This window comes from Neophocaena asiaeorientalis, unplaced genomic scaffold (genome assembly GCF_003031525.2).
Source record: "Neophocaena asiaeorientalis asiaeorientalis breed wild unplaced genomic scaffold, Neophocaena_asiaeorientalis_V1.1 scaffold141, whole genome shotgun sequence".
NCBI lineage: Eukaryota > Metazoa > Chordata > Mammalia > Artiodactyla > Phocoenidae > Neophocaena > Neophocaena asiaeorientalis.
In genome coordinates, this window is record NW_020174267.1 from 3195509 (window position 1) to 3209369 (window position 13861).

At 39.8% G+C, this 13861-nt stretch overlaps 1 protein-coding gene across 1 annotated transcript in view; it reads left to right on the forward strand.

Annotated features, from left to right (window-relative positions):
• Nucleotides 1-13861, forward strand: part of LOC112406478 (multidrug resistance-associated protein 4-like) — a 151837-nt gene that overhangs the window by 101467 nt on the left and 36509 nt on the right. The window contains exon 20 of the mRNA XM_024755259.1: nucleotides 994-1149. Coding sequence (XP_024611027.1) covers nucleotides 994-1096 — 103 coding nt within the window. The 3' untranslated portion in view covers nucleotides 1097-1149. The remainder of the gene's footprint in view (nucleotides 1-993; nucleotides 1150-13861) is intronic.

The window sequence follows — 13861 nt, forward strand, 5'->3', positions numbered from 1 at the left end:
TTAGGGTGGGGTCCCCAACCCCCAGGCCGCAGACTGGTACCAGTCGCAGCCTGTTGGGAGCTGGGCCGCACAGCAGGAGGTGAGCAGCGGGCGAGCAAGTGAAGCTTCAGCTGCTGCTCCCCATCGCTCACTCGGACTACCGCCTGAACCATCCCCACACCTCCAGCCCCGCCTGTCGCCTGTCTGTGGAGAAATTGTCTTCCACGAAACCAGTCCCTGGTGCCAAAAAGGGTGTGGACTGCTGACTCAGGAGACTGCTAGCTTTTTTTTTTTTTTAAGTTTTATATATATATATATATATTTTAACACCGTTATTAGAGTATAATTGCTTTACAGTGGTGTGTCAGTTTCTGCTTTATAACGAAGTGAATCAGCTATACATATACATATGTCCCCATATCTCTTGTTTTGTTTTTTTTGTTTGTTTTTTTGCGGTGCGCTGGCCTCTTACTGTTGTGCGGAGCACAGGCTCCAGACGTGCAGGCTCAGCGGCCACGGCTCACGGGCCCACCTCCCTATCCCACCCCTCTAGGTGGTCACAAAGCACTGAGCTGATCTCCCTGTGCTATGCGGCTGCTTCCCACTAGCTGTTTTACGTTTGGTAGTGTATATATGTCCATGCCAGAGGCTGCTAGCTTTTCACTGCCAGTAGATTGATTCTGTTATTTTTAACTCTTTTTGGGACCAGGGCGTCTCAACCAGGGGACATTTGTCAATATCTGATATTTTTGGTTGCCAAAATGTGGGAGGTGCTTCTGGTATCTAGTGGGTAGAGTCCCTGGCTACTGCTAAACATCCTACAGTAATACACAGGACAGGCCCCTGACCCCCCAACAATGAATTATCTAGCCCGTAATGTCAACAGTGCCATGGTTGAGAAACTTACAGACTACTCTTTATATAGGACGTTAAAAATTCATCTTCAACAGCCAGGGTTTCTCCTAGGTTTGTTGCATATTGTGAATTCTTAATCCCTCCTGGATCTCTTTACAGGTTGGCATTGTGGGAAGAACAGGAGCTGGAAAAAGTTCCCTCATCGCTGCCCTTTTTAGACTGTCAGAACCTGAAGGTGAAACTTCCGTCTACGGGATCTTGACAACCATAACTGGATTTCACCATATAAGGAAGAAAATGTCAGGTGTACCTCAGGTATGCACATCAGAACATTCTCACATGTTCTTTTTATAAGGCACCTAAGTTTAGCTGCTTTTAAGTTGATTGGTTTTTTCAAATTGCATGAAAGTGTTGATCCGTTTTCCCCCAGTAGAGCATATTTTTAGCAGCAGGTGTTTTCAGCAGATACTTTCCTCAGATACCGGGGTTTGTTTGTTCTTTCGTTTGTTTTGTGTGCATGTGATTTAATAAGTGACCCAGACAGATTTCTGGACTCACACTTCCTCAGGTGCCACAGTTTTATCCACTGATAACCACAGAATACTGAGAACAAAATGATAAATGATTAGTATAGCACTGGAGAGGTTCCTATAGAAAAACACGAATTTTAAGTGTCTTAAAGATGGAATTTTGCTGTAGGAAATAAAGCTACCATTTCAAAGGTGATTATCTCCCTGGAAGGCTTTGTGAAACTGTGGAGCTTTGAGGATTACAGGGTATATTGATGCTCTGGGGAACCTTTTAGAATTCAACCCTTAATAAATGATTAACCAGGCAGGCAGTACAGAATAACGAGGAAGAGCACAGGACACGGAATCCCATCTCTGTGCACCTCAGTCTTCTCCCCCTTACAAGGCAGCTGACAGGACCAACTCTTTGAGCTGCTGTGAGGACTACATAAGTCAGTGCATGTGAAGTGCTTCCCGTAGACCCCATACACAGTTGCTGTGATGGTGGAGCGTTGAATTGACTTTCTCTTCCTGGGCTCTGATTCTGTTCTCTTTTGTTCTGCTTCTTAAAGACGTATGACTTTCAGGTATTGTCTTAGAGACTGGATTATCTGCACAGTAGAAGCTCCTGCCATTCCTTATGGTTCACCCACCCAACATAATTCAGTGAATATTTAATTGAGCAATTACTATCCTCCAGGTATATACCCAAGGGCGACATAGGCCCTGTGCCTTCATCTGCCATCCTGCCCTCTGCTTTGACAGCCTTGCTGATTTTTTTTTTAATTTTGAGTTTTTAAAAAAAATTCTCTACAATTACCTGGCCATCAAGGGAAGCTCAGAAAAACACCCTCTTGAGATGAGAAACAGAAACAGGAGAGGACACAAAAAGATCCAGGCAAGTGTTCATCCTGGAATGTGGGTATAATGAGCTCTGTAATGCCTGTTGATTAGGAAGCATATAGAACATGGCACCCAAAGGAAGGAGAACGTGGACGTGTGTCTTATGACTGAGTACAGCAGTTGCTACATACCCCTGGCCTCTAAAATACCTGGAATTACTGTAAGTGTTTTTGAAATCAAGATATTCCTTCCAGACCACAATGAGATGCCAGTTCACACCCCTTAAGATGTCTACTATCAAAAAAAAAAAAAAGAAAGAAAATAACAAGTGTTGACTAGGATGTGGAGAAATTACAATCCTCGTGCATTGCTGGTAGGAGTGTAAAATGGTGCAGCCACTGTGGAAAACAAGATGGAGTTTCCTCAAAAAAGTTAAACATCTAATTACTGTATGATCCAGTAATTCTGCATAAGGTTATAAACCCAAAAGAATTGAAACAGGGTCTTGAAGAGCTCTCTGTACAAGCATGTTCATAGCAGCATTATTCTCAATTGCAAAAAGGTGGAGGCACCCAAGGGTGCATCAACAGATGAATGGATAAACAAAATGTGGTACATATATATACAATGCAGTATTATAAAAGAAGGAAATTCAGACACATGCTACAACACTGATGAACCTTGAGAACATTATGCCAAGTGAAGTAAGCCAGTCGCAAAGGACAAATACAGTATGATGCTACTAATATGAGGTACCTAGAATAGTCAGTTCATGGAGACAAGAAGTAGAATGGTGGCTGCCAGGATGGAGAAGTGGGGAGTTGTTGTTTAATGGGTACCGAGTTTCACTTTTGCAAGATGAAAGGAGTTCTGTGGCTGGATGGTGGTGAGGGCTGTACAACAATGTGAATGTATTTAATACCACTGAACTGTACACTCAAAAATGGTTAAAGTGGTAAATTTTATGTGTATTTTACCACAATTAAAAAGACAATTTTTAAGAGATCCCTTTCAGGAAAAATGGGAAGAACTTTTCAGTACATATAATCCCTGTATTTAAAGATTCCCTCTGGCTATTAAGATTCATGACTTAGTGATTACAGTAGAAAATAAATGAGTTTAGATTCCCAAGTTTTAAGTTTTGATTGTACCCATTTCTGAAATGGCCAAATGAGACTATTTAGCAGAAATAACGGGCATGTCTCTAAAGTCCTTTCATATTCTCAGATGAAAGGATCTGGAAGCGTGCCCTGCATTATCTTTAACGTTTCTTGGTAAGAAAAGGCTGTATGTTTGTGTACGTAAAGGACTCTATAAGTAAAGAAAGCTTGGATGATTCTTGGCTCTGCCGAAAATGTTTGGAAGCACATCTGAGCAAAGACTAAATATACCTTGACATCACCAGGGTTTGGTTCTATTCCATCAGTTTCCACCCTACTTTTGAGCATGCTCTGTGTACACACTCCAGAGAGTGTGTTTATAAAACAGTGCTAAGCTTTGTATCCATGTAGATAATGATCACCAACCACTGTAAACATAGAACCTTTATTTTCCACTTTTCATGTGTTTGTCTCCAGGGCGCAGTGTTGGTTGATTAGAGGGAGAGAATCTTTAGACACTGTGCAATGTGTAAAGGTCCCAGGAAATCATTCAGGAGGCAGCCAGGGATAGAATATTTAAGAGCGTAGACTGAGTGTCAACATGACCTACATCTTTATTCCTGTTCTGCCTCATACGAGTGTGTGACGTTGATGAAGTCACTCGGCTTCCAAGCTTCATAGTCCTCCTCATTCTTAAACCAGGTCTGGGAACTGCTGCCACACAGATGTGCTGTGAAGATGTAAGTGGGTGTGAAAACATTTGTGGCCCATGCCTGGTTCTTGGGAACACTCAGTCGATAGGAACTATCATTGTTCTTAAGGATCAGGGCACTAAACTTCTAGGTATTAGTTCTACTTATATAAAAAGAGTAACACGTTCTGGACTGACTTTGCTCTTTAATTTCTGTTAATGTGTCCTTGGTGATTTTCTTTATATTTATTGCTTATAATAAAAACCAAATTGTTTCCATCAGGATTGAAGCCTATATGGAAATTCAAATATGGGTAACACTATGAAAAGTTGTATTCTTCAAATAACTCACACATGCTAAAGAGTCTAAACATAAACCTATGGTTTTTTTTTTGCGGTACGCGAGCCTCTCACTGCTGTGGCCTCTCCCGTTGCAGAGCACAGGCTCCGGATGCGCAGGCTCAGCGGCCATGGCTCACGGGCCCATCTGCTCCACAGCATGTGGGATCTTCCCAGACTGGGGCACGAACCCGTATCCCCTGCATTGGCAGGCGGACTCTCAACCACTGCACCACCAGGGAAACCCTAAGCCTATGTTTTTTAATATACAAAATTATCATTTCTAAAAAACAAAACCAAATTGTTTATATAAATTCAAAGAGTAAAGCAAAAAAAAAACCACAGTAGGAGTTTTGGGGAAAAGCATTAACAGAGAAATGTATCTAATATTTTCTACCAAGAACAAAAAGAGAGAATATCACTTCTTTGTATTCTTTTGATTTCTGGCTCCCCACCCACCAGGTTCTTTTCTGACTACCACCCTGTACCCACCTGTACTTTCCAGTTCCCCACCAAGACCTCCGGCGTTTTCTTCTCATCCCTCCCCACATTCTCGACTATATTCTTCCTCTCCTTGAAGAAAGGGCCCGTGTCTCTCATTTCTGTTGCTCTAGTGCTTGTTGCAGGCCCTGACAAGTTACACAAGTATTAATAATAATAAGTCCTGATAATTACAGAATCCTTAACACGTTTTAGCCTCTTTTCCTAATCCTCACAATTCTCTCGTCATCCTTATCTGACAGATTTAAAAACCAAGGCATTGTGAGCTTACCCCACTTACCAAGTAAGCAGCAGAGCCAGGATTCAAATTGTGTGTGTGTGTGTGTGTGTGTGTGTGTGTGTGTGTGTGTTTGGTTTTTTTAAATTGAAGTATAGTTGATTTACAGTGTTTCAGTTGTATAGCAAAGTGATTTTATATTATATATATAAAAGTTATGTATATTTTTCAAATTCTTCTGTAATATAGGTTATTGCCAGATACTGAATATTGTTCCATTTGCTACAAAGCAGGACCATGTTTATCTATTTTATATATAGTAGTGTATCTTTGTTAATCCCAAATTCCTAATTTATCCCTCCCCGTCAATTTCCCCTTTGGTAACAATTAGTTTGTTTTCTGTGTCTGTAAGTCTTTCTGTTTTGTAATTAAGTTTATTTCTATCATTTTTTTAGATTCCACATATAAGGGATATGTGATATTTGTCATTCTCTGTCTGACTTACTTCACTTAGTATGACAATCTGTAGCTCCATCTGTGTTGCTGCAAATGGCATTATTTCATTCTTTTTTATGGCTGAGTAATATTCCAGTGTGTGTGTGTGTGTGTGTGTGTGTGTGTGTGTTTTGTTTCTATGTCTTTGCTATTGTAAGTAGTACTGCTGTGGACATTGGGGTGCATGTATCTTTTTGAATGAGGGTTTTCATATTTTCCAGATATATGACCAGGAATGGAATTTCTGGATCATATGTTAACTTTTTTTTCAGTTTTTTAGGGAACCTCCATACTGTTTTCCTTAATAGCTGCACCAATTTACATTCCCACCAATGGTGTAGGAGGGCCCCCTTTTCTCCACATCGTCTCCACCATTTATTTTTTGTAGACTTTTTAATGATGGACATTCTGACTCGTGTGAGGTGATACCTCATTGTAATTTTGATTTGCATTTCTCTAATAATTAGTGACACTGAGCATCTTTTCATGTGCCTGTTGGCCATCTGTATGTCTTCTTTGGAGAAATGTCTGTTTAGATCTTATGCCTGTTTTTTGATTGGCTTGTTTGGTTTTTTGATATTGATATTGATATTTGATAAGTTGTTGTATATACAGAAATCTGTTGCATTTCTATACACTAACAACAAAATATCAGAAAGAGAAATTACGGAAACAGTCCCATTTACCACTGCATCAAAAAAAAAAAAAAAAAACCACCTAGAAATAAACCTACTTAAGGAGGCAAAAGACCTGTACTCCAAAAACTATTAAGATTCTGATGAAAAAAATGGAAAACAACACAGATGGAAATGTGTACTGTGTTCTTGGATTGGAAGAATCAATATTGTTAAAATGACCATACTACCAGAGCAACCTACAGATTTAATGCAATTCCTATAAAATTACCAATGACATTTTTCACAGAACTAGAACAAAAAATTTTTTAATTTGTATGGAAACAGAAAAGACCCTGAATAGTCAAAACAACCTTGAGAAGGAAGTAAGAAGCTGGAGGAATCACACTCCCTGACTTGAGGCTACACTAAAAAGCTACAGTAATGAAAACAGTATGGTACTGGCACAAAAATCAGACCCATAGATCAATGGAACAGAACAGAAAGCCCAGAAATAAAACCACACACTTATGGTCAGTTAATCTAAGACAAAGGAGGCAAGAATATACAATGGAGAAAAGACAGTCTCTTCAATAAGTGGTACTGGGAAACCTGGACAGCTACACATAAAAGAATGAAATTAGAACATTCTCTAACACCATATACAAAAATAAACTCAAAATGAATTGAAGACTATTAAACACCTAGAGGAAAACACAGGCAGAACACTCTTTGACATAATTTGCAGCAATATTTTCTTGGATCTCTTAGAGTAATGGAAACAAAAACAAAAATAAACAAATGGGACCTAACTAAACTTAAAAGCTTTTGCACAGCAAGGGAAACCATGAACAAAATGAAAAGACAGCCTACGGAATGGGAAAAAATATTTGCAAATGATGCAACCCACAAGGGATTAATTTCCAAAATATACAAACAGGATTCAAATTTAATTTACGGAGATTTCTGACTCCATAACCCGAGAAGCTAACAACTCTGCTAATGACTTCAATGCACTGTTGCCGCTGACACGATAGAACCGCTTCATATCATGATCTCAAGTGTGTGTGCGCGTGCGCACAGAGAGGAACAAAAACTTCACAAAACAATATTACTCTTGCTCTGTACTCTGATATTTTCTATTATATCAGTTCTGTTCTAGTTCATATAAAAGACAAAATGATGGTCATGAGGTACAGAATTGACATCATGATCCACTGGATGCGCCTGCAGTTTGACAAACACCACCCCTCACTGTCCCCCTGTTGGGCTGGGCTCCTGGTCATTGTTAGCATCACACCAGGAGCTTCATTGTTGTTCCACATTCTCATAGCAGCCCCACAGGGTTAGCCCCGTTTTCCAGTTAGGGAACTGAGTCTTGAGGAGATTAATAACTTACCCTGAGTCAAATAGCTGTAGAATCAGAATTTAGAACTGTCTGACTCCAAATTTATTTCTTTTCAAAAACTGTTTGTTGAACTTAATGATGTTCTCATCAGATGTTTCCCCCATTTTTCCTACCACCCCATTCAAAATTATTCTCCAAAGCATAACAGAAGTGAGTAAGTATAGAGCAAAGACGGAAGATACTACTCCTAATGCTATGTCCCTCATTTGGAGAGTATCAGTTTAGAAATGTGTTATTCACTTATGTGTCATGGGCTAATAAGTGTCAGGAGAAGACACTCAAAATCTTACCCTCCAGAGCCAAGAGCGCTTTCTCTTTGCAATGTCTAGCTGGCTGCAGAGGTGGAGAAAGTCTGGTCGTTTGGTTACTTGAAGTTACTTATCTAAGTGCAGAAAGCCTACATCCCTCTTCTCCTAAAATGAGTAGGAAGCAGTGTTGCATGTCTCAACACCCTGATTTAGGGAACCTACAAAACTGCGAGCAAACTGCAGAGGGGAGCCCAGTCCAGTCGCCCCGCTTAGGTGGGCCAGGCCTCCATCATCCTCCCTGGCTCCCTGTGATCCTGGAAGTAGCAGCGAGCTTCCAGGATGTTCTCTCTCCCAGGCTTAATCGCCGTCACTGCTGACCCCCCCCACGAGGAGTCGGAATTGGGGGAGATGTGATAGCAGCAAAGACCTGCATAGGAACCAGAGGCAGGGGAGTGGTGACAATCAGTCTTGGAGTCCTGAGGGGAACTTTCAAAAACAAGTACTGTATTTCTAAGAATGAACTCCTCAAATTGTGTTCAAAATTTCAGGAATAAGCAAAAAATGGAAGCACTTCCTAGGTAATATCCTTAAACAAAACAGGTAGATGAAACACGCGCAGCATTTGTGCTCGCCATCTGAAGTAATTATGTTCCCCAGAAAGAACACCAAGGTGAGATTATATTCAGGGAGTAGCTTGCTTATCTGAAAGGATCTGGAAAAATGGATTCTTTGCATGATCTCTACACCTAGAGGCCCTTGTCCTCTTGGCACAAAGAAAACGTTTTCAGTTGAAGAGGGATTCCATGCAAATTCAATATTTATGATCGCAGCCGAAGGGTTGACACAGATCAGCAGCCATCATCGTTATCATGATTAAACAGATTGATATTTTGTATTTAATAGGTTTTATTTTAAATCAAAGCAACAGCTAAGTATTGTTTTAAATAGCCCACTCTGCTCTTTTGGTATTTACATTCCCTGAGTTTTCTTCAGTGGGTTAAAGAAGGTGAACCACAGCTGTCTCTTTAAGACTTCTCCCTGGTTACCTGGTTTTCTTTCCCTTTTTTTCTTGTTGCGAACAAAACTGAAAGAGAGAAGAGGCGGATGTGCTGTTACTAGTAAAGAAATACAACTGGATTCTAGCCTAATGCAGTCGACCCTTAGTCTCTGACACTGAAGTCTTCATTAAATCCCTTGGAACTGCTCCCTGGAGCCCCTGAAAGAGAACTTAATGGGACTTAAATTCTCTTTCCTTTGTTGGCAAAGGATCTTCTTTTCTTGTGAGTATGGATGATGATCAGTTCATTCAGAGGCTACAGGACTTAAAAAAGGAGAGCAAGAGGGAAACCAAGATTTAAAGTGATTTCAGATGATTCCCTTATTCGTGAAACAGGTACACTAGTCGACCCTTCAGTAAGGTCCTCCGATTAGAAATGAGAACACACCTCTTAGGAAACAGCAGCACTAGCTGCTTTTGATGATAGATTTTAATAGAGGGCAGTTTCCCAGTTTGGCACTGAAACAGGGCAAACTGTTGTGTATTATCTGCTTAATTGGTAACCACTTGTACTGCTTTTGCCTTGATCCCAAGTAGTTTTAAGCTTAGAAGGTTAGTGGGTAGGGTTTCTTTTTAAGATAATGAGGGTCATGTCTTCCAGCAGAGTATGCAAAAGATCCAGTAAGACTACAGTTTTCAGTCTTGCAGTTGTGTTGAGGGATGAGCCATTTACTACATTAAATGCTGTAATTTAGAGTGGCCATTTTTGGGTCACATGCCTAATATGAACTTGTGTTATGTTAGTAACAAAGGAAAAAATTACTACTGAATATGGCACAAAGGATTAAATTAGAGAAGTGTAAACTTTCAACCATGATGAAGACAGTTGTGAAGCTAGTGCTCCATTTAAAATATTACATTGAATAAGAATATTTGTTTTCCTGACTCTGCTGTGCCAACTCTTATTAAATGAGGTTTAATTGTGTACCTTCAGAAAAAAATATACATGGGCCAGTAAGTTTAGTGTATATTTACATGAAGTTTGTGTGTCCTACCGTAAATCGCTACACTGAAGTGTTCTGCCTGCACTTATTATAAGATTAATTTATTAACTTCATTGCTTAGAGGTGGGTAATTTAAATAATCCTATCTATCAGAAATGATCATTAATTTGCCCTTATCTGCTCTTGCAGTATGTGTCTACTGTGAGCACTTTTATTACCTTTTGAAGATAATACAATGGTCTCTTATTAGGCAAGTGATGAAGGTAGAATGAGTAGAAACCAAAATGAACACGATGCATAGAACACACTGACATATTTAAACGGACGTTTTTCAAAAACTGCCTGCTGGCTTTAAAGAAAAGTGTAGCTTCAATCAGTTGATGTTATAATAAATCATTCTTTTTTTTTTAATGGGAAGTATAGTTGATTTACAAAACTGTGTTAATTTCTGCTGTACAGCAAAGTGATTCAGTCACACACACACACACATTCTTTTTTATATTCTTTTCCATTATGGTTTATCACAGGATATTGAATATAGTTCCCTGTACTATACGGTAGCACCTTGTTGTTGATCCATTCTATATATAATAGTTTGCATCTGCTAGCCCCAAGCTCCCAGTCCATCTATCCCCCATCCCACCTCCCCCTTGGCAACTGCAAGTCTGTTCTCTGTATCTTTGAGTCTGTTTCTGTTTTGTAGGTAAGTTCATTTGTGTCATATTTTAGATTCCACATATAAGTGATATCATATGGTATTTGTCTTTTTCTGACTGACTTCACTTAGTATGATAATCTCTAGGTCCATCCATGTTGCTGCAAATGGCATTATTTCATTCTTTTTTTATGACTGAGTAGTATTCCATTGTATGTATGTACCACATCTTTTTTCTTTCAGAAATTTATTTATTTTTAACATCTTTATTGGAGTATAATTGCTTTACAATGTTGTGTTAGTTTCTGCTGTGTAACAAAGTGAATCAGCTTTACGTATACATATATCCCCGTATCTCCTCCCTCTTGAGTCTCCCTCCCACCCTCCCTATCCCACCCGCTAGGTGGTCACAAAGCACCGAGCTGATCTCTGTGCTATGCAGCTGCTTCCCACTAGCTGGCTATTTTACATTTTATGTACCACATCTTTATCCATTCATCTGTCAATGGACATTTAGATTGTTTGCATGTCTTCGCTATTGTGAATAGTGCTTCTATGAACATAGGGGGTGCGTGTATCTTTTTCAATAATAGTTTTGTCTGGATATATGCCCAAAAGTGGAATTGGAACCTCCATACTGTTTTCCACAGTGGCTGCACCAACTTACATTCCCACCAAGAGTGTAGGAGGGCTCCCTTTTCTCCACACCCTCTTCAGCATTTGTTATTTGTAGACTTTTCTACAAATAACATGGCCATTCTGACTGGTGTGGGGGTGGTACCTCTTTGTAGTTTTGCTTTGCATTTCTCTAATAATTAGTGATGTTGAGCATCTTTTCATGTGCCTGTTGGTCATCTGTATGTCCTCTTTGGAAAAATGTCTATTTAGGTCTTCTGCCCAGTTTACAATTGGGTTGTTTGGTTTTTTGTTGTTGAGTAGTATGAGCTGTTTGTATATTTTGAAAATTAAGCCCATGTCAGTCTCATCATTTGCAAATATTTTCTCCGAGTACATAGGTTGCCTTTTTGTTTTATGGTTTTCTTTGGTGTACAAAAGCTTGTAACTTTGATTAGTCCTATTTATTTTTGCTCTTATTTTTATTGCCTTGGGAGACTAACCTAAAAAAAACATTGGTATGATTTGTGTCAGAGAATGTTTTGCCTGTCTTCTCTTTTAGGAGCTTTATGGTGTCATGTCTTATGATTAAGTCTTTAAGCCATTTTGAGTTTACTTTTGTGTATGGTGTGAGGGTGTGTTCTAACTTCACTGATTTACATGCACTGTCCAACTTTCCCAACACCACTTGCTAAAGAGACTATCTTTTCTCCATTGTATAGTTTTGCCTCCTTCATCAAAGATCAGTTGACTGTAGGTGTGCAGGTTTATTTCTGGGCTCTCTATTCTGTTCCGTTTATCCATAGTCTGTTTTTATGCCAGTACCATGCCATTTTGATTACTGTAGCTTTGTAGTATTGTCTGAAGTCTGGGAGGGTTATGCCTCCTGCTTTGTTCTTTTTCCTCAGGATTGCTTTGGCAATTCTGGGTCTTCTATGGTTCCATATAAATTTTAGGAGTATTGGTTCTAGTTCTGTTAAAAATGTCCCGGGTAATTTGGTAACAATTGCCTTAAATCTGTGGATTGCTTTGGGTAGTATAGTCATTTTAACAATATTAATTCTTCCAATCTAAGAGCTTGGGATAGCTTTCCATTTCCTTGAATCATCTTCAGTTTCCTTTATTAATGTTTTCTAGTTGTCAGCATAAAAGTCTTTCACCTCGGGGATTCCCTGGTGGCGCACTGGTTGAGGGTCCCCTGCCGATGCGGGGGACGCGGGTTCGTGCCCTGGTCTGGGAGGATCCCACATGCTGCGGAGCAGCTAGGCCCGTAAGCCATGGCCGCTGGGTCTGCACATTCGGAGGCTGTGCTACGCAATGGGAGAGGCCACGGCAGTGAGAGGCCCGCGTACACACACACACACAAAAGTCTTTCACCTCCTTCATCAGGTTTATTCCTAAGTAATTTTTTATATATGATGTTAAAAGCGATTTTTTTTACATTCCCTTTCTGATATTTCACTGTTAGTGTAAAGAAATGCAACCAATTTCTGTATGTTAATCTTGTGTCCTGCTACCTTGCTGAATTCATTTATCAGCTCTAGTAGTTTTTGTGTGGAGTCCTTAGGATTTTCTATATATAGTATCACGTCTTCTATATATAATGACAGCTTTACCACTTCTCTTCCAATTCAGATACCTTTAATTTCCTTTTCCTGTCTGATTCCTTTCTAAAATATCATTATTTTCATTCAACTTTTTATTGAAATTTTACTGATTTTGAAATACATATTTGGCATATCATAACAAAGAGAAATATTCTTATTTACTAAACTGTGTTCTTCCATCAAATACTGCTAAATAAACACGTGAAACTGCCCAATACGTCCTTTTAGACTGACAGTGTAGACTTAAGTGGGGACCCTTACTGCAGTGGGAAATCCGTAAACTTATTTTTTTTTTCTTTTTATGACAATCAGAAGTGGTTTGATGATAATTAGCAGAACCTCCTTAAGGCCTAAAGAGTGTCTGAGGGCTCTGATTAAAGCTCAGAATGAAGCAGCTACAGGCATTGGTCAGGGGCTCAGAAATGAGGGACTCCTCTTTCTGCAAAGAATGCCACTTTCGTCCCCCAGTCGTTGGGGAGCTTCATCCCCTTTGAGGAATTTCCTAAAGAGAAGGTGAGGGAGGTGACAATAGAGAGAGGCTTTGATTATGAAATAGGTGATTGAACTTTAGGTGGGTATCCCTGTTCTCTTGAGTGACAAAAACCACCCTTCCCAAACGTGCTGATACTGTGAGCCCATTCGTTGCTCAAGAAGGTCTAACTTTTAAAAACAAAGAGGGTTTTTTGTGTGGATTAGCTCATGTAATGCCTCTATAGAGTGTACATTGAAAACCAGGTGGACACTTCAAACCTTAGACCTCTTACAGGATGTAAATTTGCTCTATGAGAGGGGCCTGAAGGAAAAAATGTGATGGGCAGAGAAACGTTCTTGTCGTTATTATAAGCAAAGAGACCCTGTCTCACTTCTCCCAGTTGGGCTCAAAGCTGGTTCATTAACCTGGCCTCTTTCAGGCCCTTTATCTCCTCAAACACCAGTCCTTGAAGAGGCCCTCATTTGGGCCCCAGAGTAGAATCCTGCCCATGGTTTAGAGCATTGGGGGGAAGGTGGAGGAGAGTCAGAGGAGAGGGAGGAATACTGGGGACCAGCCTCCCCTCGACTGGCCACGTCATCTGTGTAAACCTCATGGAAACAGCTAAAGGAAGAGAAGTCGCCTGCATATTAGAATCCTAGAGGTAATAATAATTACAAGGAGTAAAAAATTTTTATAAAAGTCTAAGTAAAAT